Source organism: Oryzias melastigma, linkage group LG15, assembly GCF_002922805.2.
Source record: "Oryzias melastigma strain HK-1 linkage group LG15, ASM292280v2, whole genome shotgun sequence".
Classification (NCBI taxonomy): domain Eukaryota; kingdom Metazoa; phylum Chordata; class Actinopteri; order Beloniformes; family Adrianichthyidae; genus Oryzias; species Oryzias melastigma.
The window spans coordinates 11,510,503-11,527,382 of record NC_050526.1 but is presented as its reverse complement, the minus strand read 5'-3'; the positions used below and the strand labels follow the sequence as shown (position 1 = coordinate 11,527,382).

The 16,880-nt window shown below is 40.1% G+C and overlaps 1 protein-coding gene across 1 annotated transcript in view; it reads right to left on the bottom strand.

Annotated features, from left to right (window-relative positions):
• Positions 1-12,593: 12,593 nt before the first annotated feature.
• The window catches only part of rel (v-rel avian reticuloendotheliosis viral oncogene homolog), a 15,790-nt gene continuing 11,503 nt past the window's right edge, over positions 12,594-16,880 (bottom strand). Inside the window, exons 6-11 of the mRNA XM_024297006.2 lie at positions 16,489-16,629; positions 15,923-16,027; positions 15,601-15,819; positions 15,443-15,508; positions 14,585-14,650; positions 12,594-14,505 (exon numbers count right to left, since the gene is read on the bottom strand). Of these exons, the coding sequence (XP_024152774.1) occupies positions 13,640-14,505; positions 14,585-14,650; positions 15,443-15,508; positions 15,601-15,819; positions 15,923-16,027; positions 16,489-16,629 (1,463 nt within the window). The 3' untranslated portion in view covers positions 12,594-13,639. The remainder of the gene's footprint in view (positions 14,506-14,584; positions 14,651-15,442; positions 15,509-15,600; positions 15,820-15,922; positions 16,028-16,488; positions 16,630-16,880) is intronic.

Genomic DNA, 16,880 nt, shown 5'->3' with positions numbered 1-16,880 from the left:
ATACGAACCCTCTGTCCAGCCTGTCTTTGTCCGTGAGGAATGGTAGATAATACAACATGTAGTTTCTCCTGAATGGATCAGAAAAATATTTTTTTATTTCACATGTTGTTTTCCTTTTGGTGACCTCTGTCTCAAGACACTTCGCCCGAAGGTCAGTCATGAGATGCGACCTCCCTCGGACACGGCGCTCTGAAAATCCAGGGTTCCTGCTGTGTTTTTGGTGGACTGGCCTGAAAGTGGTGTGGGTACTTTCTGTTGCACTGTGAGTGGTTGTGTATTTCCGTGTGTGTGTATGTGTTTGTAATACAGAGGGAGTCAGCATTGCATAAAATCTGCGTGTCAAACAGGGAAGTTGGAAGCATTTACAAAAGTGGAACTGTCAAGAAAATATTGGTGGAACGTACAGAACCAGCTTTATTACTTTGGCATCACTACTTTGTGATGAAAAAAAGTGGAACAAAACAGGAAGTTGCCTAAAAAATACTCTCAGACCAGGGAAAGCTAGTTAGCTTCTAACATTAAGGCTTTTTTCAGTCTCTTAATGTTGGTGAGCATGTGTTTAGCCACAGGAGTAAAGAAAACAAACCAAAAAGAGGCAAGTTTTAATTTGACTTTTGGAAAATCAGCAGCTTTACCATAGAACAGTCTATTTATGGCTGCTAAGCTATTCATTGCTTGCCAAATGGTGTTGTAATTTATGTGTGGAGACTTTTTTTCTGTCCAGGTCAGGAATTCTGACACGAACATTTCTAAAACTAATTTTCAAGTGGAGCTAATGCCTTCAACCTGACGACTATGGTTAGTACACATACCAGAAATCAGAGCTAAAGACTAGCAGTAGCCATTGATATTGAAAAGATTTTTTTTTTTTATTAAAAGTCTGTGTTTATAAATTCACCTGGATCAAAGCATCAACCAACTCCTGGGCAGTCTTTAGTGCAACCTGGCATTGGTGCATGGACAAAGACATGATGTGTCCAACTGGATTCAGGTCTTCGTTCAGCAGAAACTACTGACCCATTCCAGCCTCATGAGGTCTAACATTGTCTTGTATTAGGAGGAACCAAGCACTAATTATACCAGCACATGGTCTCACAAGGGGGCTGAGAACCTCTTCTCAGTACCTAAGGGCAGTCAGGCAACCTCTGGTGAGCACATGAAGAGCTGTGTGGCCCTCCAAAGTAATGCCACCCCAAACCATTTCTGAACCACTGCCAAACCGGTCATGTTGGGCAATGTGGCAGGCAGCAGAATGTTCACCATGGCCTCTCCAGACTCTGTCACGCCTAGATCTGTGAAGAGCACAGGGTGCCAGTGCCAAATTTGCTAACCTTTGTGTTATCTAGCAAATGCCAAGCTTCTTGCACGGTATTGGGGTGCAGCGCAACTCCCACCTGTGGATGTTGGGTCCACATGCCCCCCTCATGGAGTCTGCTGGAGGTGATTTTAAAGTTGTATGTGAAAATTTTCTCCACATTTGACCCATCCCCTGGGGTAGTGATGAGCTGTAGACACAGCCGCACTCCAGAACCCTTTGGTGGTATAACCCCCCAAACCAGCCCCTTAATGCAGTGTGTCGAGCAGGGAGGGACTGGGTCCCATTTTTGGAGTCTTTGGTATGACTCAGCCAGGATTTGAACTCATGACCTTCCAGTCTCAGTGCGGACACTCTGTCACAAGACTCTGGCAGTGCTCCTCCTGTTGGTGGTCTACGGCCTCCTCCACATCTCCTGAAGTACTGGCCTGTCTCCTGATAGCACCTTCTTGCTCTGGACATCATGCCGACAACAAACCCTCTCACCACAGCATTCATGTGTCGTCCTGGTTGAGTTGCTTTACCTGGGCCGGTTGTGTGGGTTGTAGAGAGCGTTTCATGGTATCGCTGGAGTGACAACACTGTCAGCATTCAAATGTCACCAAAACATCAACCAGAAGACATAAGGACAGAGAGGTTGTTTGTAGTCAACAGTTGGAGAACCACTCCTTTATTGGAGATGTCTCGCAGATGGCTTGTTATTTCTATGTTATCTTTTCCACTTGCACAGAAACATGTGAAATTGATTGTCAGTGCTGCTTCCTAATTGGACAGTTTGATTATTTATTGTGGAGATTTCTACAAAAACATCAGTAGATTTTCCTGGTACAGAGAGCTGTGTCTATATGACAGCCTCTTCCACTGTGTTTCTGTGTCTCTGTGGCTGAGCTGAAAGACTGTCTCGTAAAACCCAAGGGGAAAAAAATAAAATAAGGGGACCTTTTTTGCTTTCTTTTTTAATGTTTCGATGAGGCCAGAGCTGGCAGCCTCTGCACCCCACAGTGGCTCACTGTCTGCTGGAGTGAGTGAGCTCCGCCGCGGGAGCGAAAGTCACTGAAAACCTGATTTGTAGATGGTATGCGGCGACCTGTCAAACTTTAGGTATTTAAGTTTTGGCTGTTCCGCAGAACTTGGCTCCGGTTGTTCAAATCGTGACGTGGGACTTCAGATCCTCTCATGTCATGTCTGTTCCATTGACTTAACACTGAAACTGGCCTCCTCCGCCCTACGAATCAAGTTTGGTGTGAATCTGCTTTAACACACACACACCAACTTTCTTCACGGAGCTACCGGTGATCTGCAAAACACTTTCTTTTTATATGCACAATATGGATATTTGCAAAAGTTTGGTTGTTGATTGTTTTCGTTGGCGAAACACAGACCCTTTGCCTAGGCCGGCTCTAGATTGACGTCATAAAATGGGCGGCAGCCTCAGAGATCGAATCGTCTTGCTTCCAGGTAGGAAAAGAGTTCACAAAAAGAACTAATATTTCATTTAAAAAAAATGTTCTTTAGTTTGTAAAGGTAATATATTATCCTTTACATGTGTATATAGTTTACTCTGACAGGGCTAAAAATAGCAAGATATAGGCCCTGTAAGTGTACTACAAGTATCCTTAAACAACCTATAGCTTGTTGTATACATGAAGCTTACCTTATATACTGTAGCTATATATATATATATTCTATATATATATAGAATATATATATACATATATCATTTCTTTCTTATTTAGAGGAATCTCAGGGTTATCCTCGATGGCTTTAATCTGCTATTGTTGTTTTTAAGCTTTTACACAGAAATGTGATAATATATATATTTGAAGCTTACTTTATGATCTATATCTATGTATATAGTTGATATATATATATATATATAAGCTTTTGCACATAAATTTGATGGTATGTATGTATAAGAATAATATAAGTTTACTATGTTCCAATTTAGTCTGAAGAAGTTTTTGGTTAGTATACTTTATTATTTTATTCTTAAGTGTACTTAACAAAATAAACTATTAGTGTACTACTTTTTGCTCAGGGAAATTCTTCAGAGTGAAAATTCAACATTTTACTGATGAAATTACATTTTTGTTCAGTTTAAGTAACTATTTATGCAAAACATTTTTTTCTTATTACCCAACAAGATTAGTTTTAAATGGAATTTGATGAATACAATTTAATCAAGCATGTGAAAGCAGTCAGCAGTGACATTTCCAGGTCCAGACTTTCATGATAAATAAAACACAGCATAACTCGGTTTCCACACTAGGATGGCTGAAAACCACAGCAAGATAAAGTGATTAGTCTCTTTTAAATTGTCAGAGAAATGTGGTAACCCTCTGCGTTATTAGATTTCAGTGGATGCACAGCGTGTTTCATCTCATTTTGAAACATGTTTTAGTTAACAGCTTGAGAAATTGCTTGAAATTTCAGAAGTAAGACGAAGATTTTCACTCTGCTTTTTAAAGTCAGATCTGCTTTGGAGCAAACAGAAAGTTTTCTTTCATGAATACTTTTAATGCTTTACTCCTGAACAACATGCATCTCTGAGGCTGCTCAGAGGGATTTTCCCAGCTCTCAAACATGAGTTAGGTCTTGCAGAGGGAGCCATTTCTGCAGTGCATAATGTGTCCAACCTGTAATTAAAATGTGCTGGAGGAAGCTTGCAAATTGCAGGAGAAGATCAGAACCGTTCTTCATATTTCATCGGAACGTTCTTCAGTGGAAAAGAGCAACTGTGAGTTACACAATCAGAGGGAATCATGTTAAGAATGAATCTGAAACCACACTCAGAATTGGTCATATACCACATTTTTACTATAAGCATAGTCACATGATGCATCTATTGACTAAACATCAAAATGTGTGTAACAATGAGAATCTTATCAAAGGGTTGAACAGAGTCTAGTGATCTCAGATCGCTTATTAGTAAGTCAGAAGTTTCTGTGACGACAGAGCTGCTGCGTGGCGTCTCCTCTGCTGCAGGGACGATCAGGTGGAGTGTGACAGAACAGAGCCGGCTCTGTGATGGAGGCGGGGGGGTTGAAGGGCGGGCCCGAGCCGCAGAAGAGGCGCGTTACTGGAAATAGGTGGTTAAGCAGGTTCAGCTTGCCTTTTCCAGGACATGGGTAGGAAACATCAAATGAAACACACACAGTGAGCAGGGCTGTGACGGCACCGCATGCACGCTCTGGCACGTGCACAGCACGCTCTGCGTGGAAAAACACACACACCTGCAGAACTTTCACTCTAAAAAACTTATTTATCCATATTCTGTGCACTTCAGCACTAAAATATCTTTAAAAAACATGTTTTTAGTAATATTTGTGTACATTATTTAGATAAAAGCAAAAAACTGAAACTTTTGGGAAACTTTAACAGCTTTTTTCTTTTCTTTTTTCTTTCTTTGTTAACAATTTCCCATCATTTGTGACTCAGCTTTGCAAACTTCAGAGTTAATTATGCAAAGATATAAAAAAACTTAATTGTCCATCTGTGAAGAGTTTAATTCGTCCATGTAGTTAATTTAAGTTTATTAAAGTCTCAATCCAGTAACACCTCAGATGAGGTGCTGCAAAACACTCAGTATAATGTTGATAAAGGTTTTAATACATTTGTTAAGCTTGTAAGCAGTTTATTAATATGGCTTTTGTAGACAATGGTCCCACTTTAGATGTTGATGAATCTCACTAAGTATGTTAATAAACCTCATTTGGCTTATTATGGTTATAAATGTCTTATAAACATCCTAAAAACACATTAATAATGTTTGTTAATGTGTTAATAAAGCTTGTTAAGCAATCTTATTATAAAGTGTTACCAATAATTTTTAAAAATTGCAATTTCCTAGGACATACACTGTAAAAAGTGAAATATTGGATCAATTAACAGAAGCTCTGTAATTTGTCACATTTAAAATCAATACGTTTTAATCAAATTAAATGTTCAAGTTGAATAAACCACCAAGCAGAAATGTTAATTTGATGAAAACTAATCATTTTAAATGTAACAAATTAACTATATTTAAAAATTTGATCCACTGTTTCACTTTTTTCAGTGTAGTTTGTGCAGAGCAGCAGTAGTTCATCAGAAATTTGCCTCTGATTTGTGGTTGGGACCGTTGGAGTGGAGTAAACCCTCCATCATTACCCTCCATGTTTACACTCTTTCCTGCTAGCTTACAGGCCCTCACACCTCCAAGCTAACATTAATGGAGGTGCAAAAATGATAATCAACATTGGAGCCGTAAAATTTCAATCCAGATTCCAGCTCAGATGAGGAAAACAAAGACGTTCATGGATCTATTTGTCTGCAAGTGAATACATCAGAATAGGAGCAGAGCGCTTGTGACCCCCTAGTGTATTTTCTTTATGACAAATACAATCTTTTTCTCTAATTTAAATAAAGAAATTCTCAAAAATGTAATTTTAAGCTTAATTTTCTTCATATGTGTACTCATCAGAAAGTTAAAAACTGGTAAAAGGGTTCAACTTAAAAACATAAATTTTCTGCTATTATTTATTTATTTTTATTTTTTTTTATATTTCTTATTTTTTTGGTATTTTTGTCAGTCTTGTTGTCAGGAATTGAGTATGACAGTGTCATTGAGACAGTTGAAAACAGAACATGAAAAAAAACAAAATCACTGAAAAAAACTTCATAAAAAAATGAAATTCTTCAACAGTTTTCTTCAATTTAGAAAGTGCGTTATTTAATGGGGAAAGTAAGTCAGGCTTTGGGTCATTTAGTGTTGCAGTTTTGGTGTCACTTAAATTCTTTAACAGAAGTCGGAAGCGTCAGCATCTCCTTTATTAACGTCACTGCCAAATGACAGCAGAAAACCAACATTTTAAGGACCAGTGTTGTCAGAAAGCGATCAAAGTGAAAGCAAACACAGCTGTTTGTAACCTGTGCAGTGAGGTGAAATCAGGGTTCACTGTGGTTCTTCACACTGAGGCAGGAAGGAAGCTGCATGCAGCATTTCTCCTCAATCTGCCAATACGAGAGAAATAAACATCGAAGTACATCCTTGGTTCTTGGGTAATGACGCCTGAGGACAACAGCTTTTAGGAAACAAGATTTCAATCAAATGTTGGATTTGTGGAGAGCAAACTCTTCTCAAACAGTCCATTCATTGCAAATCAGTGCCTAAATATTACAGAAGACCGATTTCTGAGATAAGCTGCAGCTTCAAACGAGTGTGTACTGTAAGGAAAAGACGCTGCACTGGGGACTGCTGTCCTCAAACCTCCACCTGACTGTGAATTCCCCCCTAACATTCGAGGAAAGTGTTAGAATGAGTGGCGTCACCAGACAGAGGTGAGACATGAGAAACAAACGCTTTAATAAAAAACGAGTCTGTGACGGTTTTTCTAAAAGCTAAACCTATAGAGAAGCAAAGGTTTGGGCTTCTGCACCTCATCCTAAATGGTAAATGGTAAATGGCGTATACTTGTATAGCGCTTTCTATCCTCCTTCGAGGGCCCAAAGCGCTTCACAGTCACAGACCCATTCACCCATTCACCCATTCACACGCACATTCACACACTGGTGGTGGCTCCGCTGCCGAACACTGGCGCCAACCTCCCACCAGAGGCAATTCGGGGTTCAGTGTCTTGCCCAAGGACACTTCGACACATGGGCGGGCAAGGCGGAGTCGAACCAGCTCACTTCTGATCAGGAGTCGACCGCCCTACCACTGCACCACGGCCGCCCCCTAGACTGATGTTGCTCAACAGCAGCAGCTGCAGCCGCAGGATTTCCTTTATTATGCAAGGGAAGACTTCTCATTTCAATCATGTGAAAAAGTTCAAAAGGAAAACTGAAAACAAATCACCTATTATTATTATTGGTGTGTTCTGTCTGGTTTATGACACACTTCTCGTTCAGTGTCAGGGGCGGAGCTAAAGCATTTTATATGGGGGAGTTAGAATATTTCTATTAAAGTTTTATTCAAGTTTTTATTTTGTTTAAAAATGTTGCTTTTGTTATTCTAGCAAAAACCTTATACTGATGATTTCTTTATCTTCATCACTTATGATACTAATATTGACTCTAAAGTCAGGGGTCAAGCTTTTTGCGTCTCCCCCTTAGCTCCACCCCTGAATATTTTGTGATTTAATCTTTTTTTTGCAGAGATAAATCCCAGATTGGAGTTTTTCTGGATAGAATGACAAGTTAAAATAAGCAGCAGTGACCTCAGCCTGAGCAGTTTCTATTTCTAAAGCTCAAACTTCTATCCAATAAAATGTTACAGTTTATAGTCAGATTAATGAATTGCACCCAATAAAGAAACACAGGAACTCGAATGGAACGGACAAAATAATTAATTATTTTTACAGATCTTTATTTTTTTTAATTAAATATATATTTCTTAAAAATATTTTTTCTATAATATTACTTGAATCATTGTGTCATTAATTAAGAGCAACAAGTTAGTTTGACTAAAATACTAGATATTAAGACTTTAAATCAAAAGACAAGCAAAGGGGAAAACTGAAGTTGAAAACTTAAATAACTAATTTTTGTTTTTGTGACATTTTTGGTCATATGATGGAGGAGATATATGAAGAAAATTAACATTATCATTCCATTATTCAAGTAACTGTAAATTAGGAGAAGACAAAAAAAGTGCTGTTTGAAAAAGATCGTATTTGAGGTTTGGAAGCACGTTCAGAGAAAGACAATCCGATTCTCTGCTCCATTCTGATGCATCCACTTGCAGATTAATACTGTAGATCCATAAACGTCTTTGTTTTCCTCGTCTGAGCTGGAATCTGGATCAAAACTGTACAATATTGCTCGCTATTTTAGTTAGCTTGGGGGTGTGAGGGGCTGTAAGCTAGCAGGAGTATAGACATCTGTTGGTAAGAGGGAGGGGAAGGGGGCGGGTTACTAAGGGTCCCACCCACAACACAAAAAACTATGGAAACAACACAGGCTTTCTGATTTTGGCTAAAAAACATCATAATCATAATTAAATGACACCTGGGAACACTCTTGAAATAGATCAAAAGATTATCGAAGTGGAACTCTAAATAAGGTTAATCCTTCTTTTTGTCTTCACACAACAAAATAAAATGTTCCAAATTAGAAATAACAGTAGAAAAGAAGATGATTATGAACCTCAGAACCCACAGCCTTCACATTGATGCTTCAGAGATTCATAAATGTGAAGATTAATTGCAACAGAGAAGAATGAAGAACAAACAGACAGAACTGAACCCAGAACTAAACCAAACACCAAATCCAAACAAAAGAAAACAGAAGTAACACAAATATAAAGTTACTGAGTGTTCCTATCAGTTTCAAGTGACAGAAGGCTGTCCTACAAACCTTTATGTGCTGACCAACCTTTTTCTAAAGAGAGGAACTTCAGTCTCCACCCTGATTTTGGAGATCTATGGCTTTCTTTGAGACACCCATCTGTAATCTGTCTAATTGTGTGACATTTTTGGTATATATACCTCTTATGCATGTTAAAATTTTGTGCACATTTTTGTGATTTTTCATGAAATTCTTCAAATTCTTTGTACTCTTTTGAAATCTCTACAATATTGGCATCAAAACGTTCAGCATGTTGAGGACATTATTTTATTAATTTAAAGCAAATTTCTTCAGCATCTTCAATGACCACATTTAGGATAAAGCATTCACACTAGCATCATCGCAGGTAAAGCAACCTTTCTAGTTTCTTATTGGTTGGAGATTCGGATTCGTTTTAGGTATTTAACAGGAGGTTCAGCAGTGTTGCCTGGAGATGTTGTGGGTCATCTAGGCCTTGAGCTTGTGGGGCAGGAGATGACTCCGGTGTGCTGCTGGTTTTTTGGATGTCTCTGCTCTATCTGCTGCAAAGACAGGAAGCAGCATCACATCAGCTCTCAGCAGCTGGAGTCTGACAAGTCATGCTTTCAAAATCTTTAAGACACATAAAGTGCACATTCCCAAACATGGAACCCTGTGGGACACCATACATTTTAATGTTGCTGCTTTATTCCTAATATATATATTTTATTTTAGAGAGGTGTGAATACATCACACAAATAAACACAGAGCTTAATGTTTAGATTTATTAGAAAAGGAACACAAAAACAGAAGTAATGGAAAAAGTTACTTAAAAAGAGGGGAGCACTTCAAAGAATCCACTCTATAATGTGTTTACACTGAGAGTTTGGTCTTCTGTGGTAGAGATGTTGAACTGACATGACTTGAATAACAGAAAGTTTGCCTGTTAAGTAGTTAAAAACATTTTACGTATGCTGCCATCTCAACTTCCATGAAGAAGTTTGGTGTAAAATCTAAGAATTTTTGACAGAAAAATAAGTTATTCCTCTAAAAGGGTTTACAGTATTTGAGGAAATGGCTTGTAGATCCCAGGACTGATAGTGTTTGGGCAGTCATCAGCAGCCTGAGTGGTTTTCCTGTTGTCAAAACTGAATTCCTGAGTACTGATGTGAGCATCTGAGAGCTACCAGGAAGCAGGTCCTTCTGTATTCTTCGTGAAGCTCAAATCAGAACCGGTTGTCTGTGCTTATGCTGCATATTTAAGCTCCTCCCACCCCAAATCACAGCAGCGTTAGGCCTCAGGACGTTTGTGGAGAGCTCAAATATTTAGAGTATTTTCATGTGTTCTACAAACAGCTTCAGCAATTCCTGGAACATTTGGTGTAATCCCACACAATCTTAATCTCAATATTAGAGCAAAGAATATAATAATGGTTGTTATTCTCAAAGAGAAGAATTTATTTCCTCCAACTTTTAGGATGTGGATCAATTGTCTTCTACACTATTTGGTTTTAGAGGAAATTTATGCTACTTGAAATCCCTTCTTAGTCCCTCGGATCATCTTTTGAAAAAATTTAAGTGTTCCCAGTGGGTCTTTTAATTATAGATATTCTGTTTTTAGCCCTAAAAAAATCCTGTGTCCTTTTCCAGGATGAAGGTTTTGCAGAGCAGCACTAGTTATTAGTCATTAGAAATTCACCTTTGAATTGTGGGTGGGACCACCGGGGCGGAGCAACCCCGCCTCCCCTTCCCATCGCCATACTTAAGGTTCTCTATTTATGTCTCTCGCGGCCATCATCCCTCCAATCTAACACGACCGGTGCAACAAAAATATTGGAGCTGTCCATCTGCACAGTTTTGAACCAGATACGTACATGGATCTAGTGGTCTTTACGTGGATGCACAGGGGGCCTGTGCTGCTCCTGATTCACAAGGATTTGAATAAAGAAATACTCAGAAATGCACATTTGAGCTTAATTTTTTGTCCTCCATCATCAGAAAAATACTACAAGAAAATATTAAAAACACTAAGTACTAATTTACAAAGAGACTGACTCAACATAGATAGTTACAGGTTCTAGTGTAACCTCTGCACTGAGCAATAAATCCTTCACATTATGGTGGGGGTGTCAAACTCAATCGCACACGAGGCCAAAACAAACAAGTCACAGGTCGAAACAGGTTAGACATTATTGAACACTCTAAAACTACATTTTTACATGTAGTTTTTACATATTTATGAACTAGATATATACCATTACCTGTGATATAGTAAGCTGAATTTGGCCACGGAGGATGCTAGTGCTGATAGCTGAAGATGCTGAAATTGATAGCTAAAAATGAAAAGCTGATAACTGAAACCGCTAAATGTGATAGCCAGTCAAATTATTAGCTAAATGCCCAATTAGCATAAAAAAAACTTTGAAAAAAAGTTTAGTTAGCCAAAACAGCTAACATGTAGATGAAAAAAAGCTAAACTTCAAATTGGCATATAAAATAGAAAAGGAAAGCCTAAATTAGCCAAAACAGTTAGCATGTAGTTGAAATATTAGCTAAACTCCAAAACGGCCTCAAAAATCTTAGTAAATGTCAAAATAGTCCATAAAACTAGCAGAATGCCATTTTTTTTTTAAATTTAAAATAATCATTTTTTAACATAACTATGAATAATAAAAAGTCAGGAATATTATTCCAGAATAATATCAACTTAAACCTTAAATAAGTTTCAATATTTTACTCTCCATAAAAATATGTTTTGTCTAAATTATACAAGTTAGAAATAAACGCAAGATAACATCGGGTCATTAATAACTATAAAATAAAATGATCTACAGGGCTGGATATAATAACACGGAGGGCCGGATCCGGCCCCCGGGCCTTGATTTTGACACATGGATAATAAAGAAGAAATCAGTAGAAACAGACTTAGTGAGGTGACCATTTGCTTTAACTTTTAAAGGCTAAAAAAACAAAACACAGGAACATCTGAAATAAGACAAAAGACCTGACCGAATCTCTGGAGCATCTGTTCAAAGATCAGACAGAAACATGATTGGCAGTTTAAAAACTAAATATGAAACAGAGAGAAGAGGAACTGCAAAGAAAGTGAGGAAGTTTGTTCTGAAATGACAGTAAAAAAAAACTGGAGCAACTTCAGTGGTCACACCTCTGACAGACATCTGTGAGTCTTGATACGTGTTGAAATCCCACAAAACACCATTTTTACTTCTTTAACTTCTGATTGTTATTTGAATCTCTTAAAAACCAAACTTTAGTCACATTTTTTTGTTTTCCTGACAGCTCCTCCCTCCAGTTGGACTTCCTCTCGTTTTTTTTTGTTTTTGATTAAGCCTTGAGAAATCTTTAGTTGTGTTGTGGTCGTCTTCAGGATTTCTCAAAACAAACTTCTTCGTATTTTGTCACTGTTCATTTCCACCTTCGTCTTTTAACTGAAATATTTAGCATTTCTAGTGATTTTTTTGGCTCGTCTGTAATACCTACATCTTTGTTTAATTCTACAACAGATGACTGCTACAAAGAGGTGATCATTCCATCATCAATCCAAAAAAAATGGTGTTTTTAACATGTTCTTGTGGCAGTTTTTCTCATAACCGAGGACATATATGATGAAAATTAAGCTTAAAGTAAATCAGGAGGAAGGTTTCCTCTAACAGTGGAACTTGTGAGGCTGAAACTCTTCACTCAGGGGGTCAGGAGTTCTAAATCTACTTTCCTAAATTCACATCAGAGCTTCTTTAACCCTTTAACACCTGAGGCATTGCCGATGACAACTAAGCACAAAATCTTCAACGTATTGCAACTTTTCAATCGTTAACACGATCAACGTAATTCCAGTAGATTGTGAAGGAGAAAAGCGGCGTGAGCTCACGCCGCTTTTCTCCTTCACAATCTACTGGAATTATGTTGATCGTGTTAACAGTTAAAAAGTAACCATATGCATTTTGTACAAATGATGATTCAAAATGGACAAGAAGAGCTTTAGAAACCATTTTTATTGAGAATTGATCACGTAAAAAAATTCAAAACTTGTAAATTAGCACAATGTACAAAAAGTGCATCAAAAAAGACACTTTCAGTAAAGCACATAAGGCCTGAGTAAGGCATCAAGGAAGAAAACAAGAGTTGAAATCAGTAGAAAGTAGCAACGTTTTCCGGCTAAAGCCGGTCTGTCATCACACATTCATGTACACAAACGATTTCATAAGAACACAACTAAATAAAACGATAATTGGATGCCAGTTAATAAAGCAAAGAAAAACGCTTTGACAACTCGGCATAACAGATGAGATCACTGGTATGACATAGTCATTACGGAGGACGGACGCCCCAGCATCCGTCCTCCCCACTTCCTCAATGGAAATTTCCGTACTCTGGCAGTTTCTGACAGTCAAAGCTGCCTTCACTCCAACTGCGCCTATCATGTTTGTACAGCGTGCACTTAATAACAAAGGCACTAATAAAAAACACATACTTTACATCTTCAGCAAATTCACACAAAGACCTTTGATCCATTGAAAAATGCAAATTAATCATTTTTTTTTAAAAACAAAATATTTTCCACAAGATCTGTAAGTACATTCACGCGACTTTGGCTGTGTAGCCTTTAGCTTGCTGGCTGGTCTGGGTTGATCCAGAGTGGACCTGCTGAGTCAACGCGACCAAACCAGCTGCCTCACTGCATCTGAGGCATTAAACCGCCAAAAGAAAAAAAGAAAACGTTTTTTTGGTCTCTAGATAGAATTTACTTTAGTAGAAATTCCTGAGAAACATCAAAAATGACCCATACATCCCGACGGGAGTGGGATTAGGATGCTCTCCTCGGCGAGTTCCTCCTTAAATTCAGAAAAGAAAAGCTTGAACCACCTTAACACAGAGTGGGCTGTGGGTCCAGCTGACTGCCAACAGCAAGTCCACACGCCAATGGTTGCCGGGGCAACGGGGCTGGCGTAGACCGAAGAACATTTCTTGCTCTAGAGGGTTAAACTGGATTTGACTCGATCCCCAAAAATGAGTCCCTTTCTAGTCATTTTGCCGAGGGGCTTTGAGCCAGTCATCCACATTGTTGTAGTGGCCTTGAGAGGACATGCCCTTGTTTGCGTAGGGATTCTGCAGGTTCTTGAAGGCCTGCGTGACGCCGTCCCGCCTCCTTGGATCCATGCTGGCGCCGTTGCTGGTGATGCGGGGCAGCAGGTTGGTGTAGGTGTTCTCCTGATTCTCTCTGGGATTGGGCATTGCAGGAGAGTTGCCGTCTTGTCCGGTGGAGATCTGGGGCTCCTGCTTCAGCTGGAAGCCCGTCTGCGACATCCCCCCAACCAGGCCCTTCAGGAAATCATCCCCCTCCGTGTCTTGGAAGAATGAAAAACTCCCTCCACCGCCCGAAGGTCCCGACCCGTTAAAGTTGTTCTGAACGGTGCTCAGCGCGTTGAAGTTGGTCCACATACCCGGCAGACCCTGGCTTTGGCTGCTCATGTGGTTTTGGGGATTGGATGGGAGTTCCTCCCTCTGGTGCTGCTGCTGGTGGTACAGCATTTGAGACTCGGACTGGCTCATCGCCGCCTGCTGGGGAGCGGTGTCTAAACACTGCAGGTCCCGCACCGACAGCTGAGGGAGAGTGCTCCCCTCACAGCCGCCGTGCTCCAGTCTCTGGCGGTAACCAGACTCGCAGGACGGCGGCAGCGGCTGACCTCTGTTGGCATGGAGGCTCATGGACGCCGAGGGATTTATGGTGACCGTTTCTACCGAGGGTCTTGGGTTAGGATTCATCCATGGGTTACCCATTTGTAAGTTGGAGGGCATCATCCCACTCTGAGGGGTTTGGATATACGACTGGTTGGACATGTTGAGCTGCTGCTGCATTGGACTCGGCCTGTACATGTTGGCTGCATCTGAAAACAAGAGGCGAGAGTTCAGCAGTGCTCTCCAGACTTTCATCACCATTCGAACCATGAGAGGGACACTAGTTACCTTTATGCATGATACTCTGAGGTATGGCCTTTTGTCTCTTCATCACCAGATCAGCAAAAGGACCTCCTAAAGGAAGGAAAGACTGTTAAGATACCGGATATGTGATGGTCAAGAACTCAAGTTCTTGAACGCACTTTTAGCATATGGTGTTCACTAGGGCTTGGTTGATAAAATCGATTAATCACTTCAAGCTTCATAGATCAATAATCGATCCACCAAAGTAGAGATCGATCTAACACATAAAGCTAAAGTTCGCTAGCTTGATGCTAACATATAATGGGATTTCCCACAGGATGGCTAATGCTTTTACTTGTTCTCACTTCCCAAGGGACTATAAGAGGAAACTTGCAACATTTGCTATAATCTGGCCCATCTTTCAACATTTCATGTGATTGATGTTCTTCTGTCTCTTGTTTTAAATAAATAAACAACTCTTAATTGGAAGAAGGTTGGTGTGAAATATCAAAGTGATGCAAATATCGTGAATCTTGCTCCAGGCGTTTTCTTTCACAGCTCTAATCCGATGTATGAAAGAATGCTCAATTTTCAAACGGTTGGCAAAAATACGCCATCGATATCTCACTATCGAAGTTCAACTGGTTTAACTTTCAAGCATAGACTGTATAAAGATGGACTGCTTAACCCCTCCCCTCCCGTGTTCCAAATAGGAAGAACCCGCTGGTTCCAAGAGAAATCGGTAGTTATTTCTGTCATTTCATTTGTCAGATTAACCATTCTTGCTCTGATGCTTCCTTCTTAACACGTTCTTTCTAATCCATTTTTTTTTTAAATTTCTGAGCCCGGTGTGAACATAGCACAAAACAGATGGCGTTGAGCATACTGGGCCGTCGCTCTTACCCGTCAATCCGGATATCTTCATCAAGTATTCCCGTTTACGTTTTTTCTCACTGTAGCCATAGGGGTCTATAGGGAACACAGAAGAATGTCTCAGTCATTAAAATGTTACTAAACTACATTTTTACCCACCAAAAAAAGAAGAGGGGGGAGTGTCGTACCTTTGTTGTCAGGCAGATATCTGAAGTCCATGGGTTCACTGACTTCCTGATCAGAGGGTCTGCGCAGCTGCATCTGCACTGTGACCGACTCTGTGATGGAGGTGTTGTGGTACGGCGGCGTCTTGAAGACGATCGCCACCTGTCGGTGGACGTCAGCCTGGGAGAAGGAGCCTCTGGCCTCCCAGCCGTCGCTGGAGAAGAAACGCACCTCTATGTCATCTGTAAGACAGGCAGGACGGGATGTTAGGGGGGGAAAATAGCTATTTGAGACTGAAAGAAGAAGAAAAGATCAACAAACGTGCAGGGAAGTGAGGGTTTGTACCTTTCTGAACTTTGTCGCACAGCAGGAAGATCTCATCCCCTCCTTTGACACTCCCACTGTTCTGGTTGACCCGACAAATCCTCAGCTCCGCTGTGTTTGGGGCGCCTGCAGCAATAATCAAGATAACGTCAGACGTTGTCCTGCAGCGAAGATCAAATCTGGACGTGTTTTGACTCCATGTTCATTTAGAAACTCTTTTTTTCAAAAAGAAAAAAAAAGGTCACATGTGTGCTGTCAGAAGAGGATGTGAGCCATGGTAACGGTGTTGTTTGAGGCCTGCTGAGTGCTTTATAAAGAACTTCCTCTTTCTGTGTGTGCAACATGCCTGCTAGTATTACAAGTGAACGCAGACATATACGTCTTGCAAAACTGATCATTTGGTACAAACTGTGCCTTCTATCAAATGTGCTGGTTCTGAGTCCATCGCGTCATTATTACGACCATCGGAGTTGAGAAACCAAAGGAACATTGTTTTGAAATCTGGTGGGAGCCGTCAGCTGTGTTGCCCTTCATCAAGATGTGCTGTGACTCAGACAGAGGGTCCCTGACAGGGTTCGGGTACTCACGGTTGTCGTAGATGGGGTTTGTGACGATGGGGTTGAGAGGTCGGGTGTAGTGGCCGCTCTCGTCCTGCAGGTACACCTGGATGCACAGGCGCACCACGTTCAGGTCGTACTCCTCGGTCTGCAGCAGCTGCTCCCGCGCCACTGAGGTCCAACACAAACATGAGCAGATCAGCCAAACAGTCCAGCATATGCTAGACCAGTGATCTTTATCAGACGGCATTAGTGTAAGAGAATATTTTCACAGAGGCTGAAGTGGGCGTCTGATTTTTTTCCAGTCTCCCTTAACTTTTGATGTCAAAGTTTATCTTATCTACAGCTGCTTTAGACTTTATTTATTCACTAAATATTGTGTAGGAATCATTCAAATGTGACATAGATTTTCCTTTAACCAT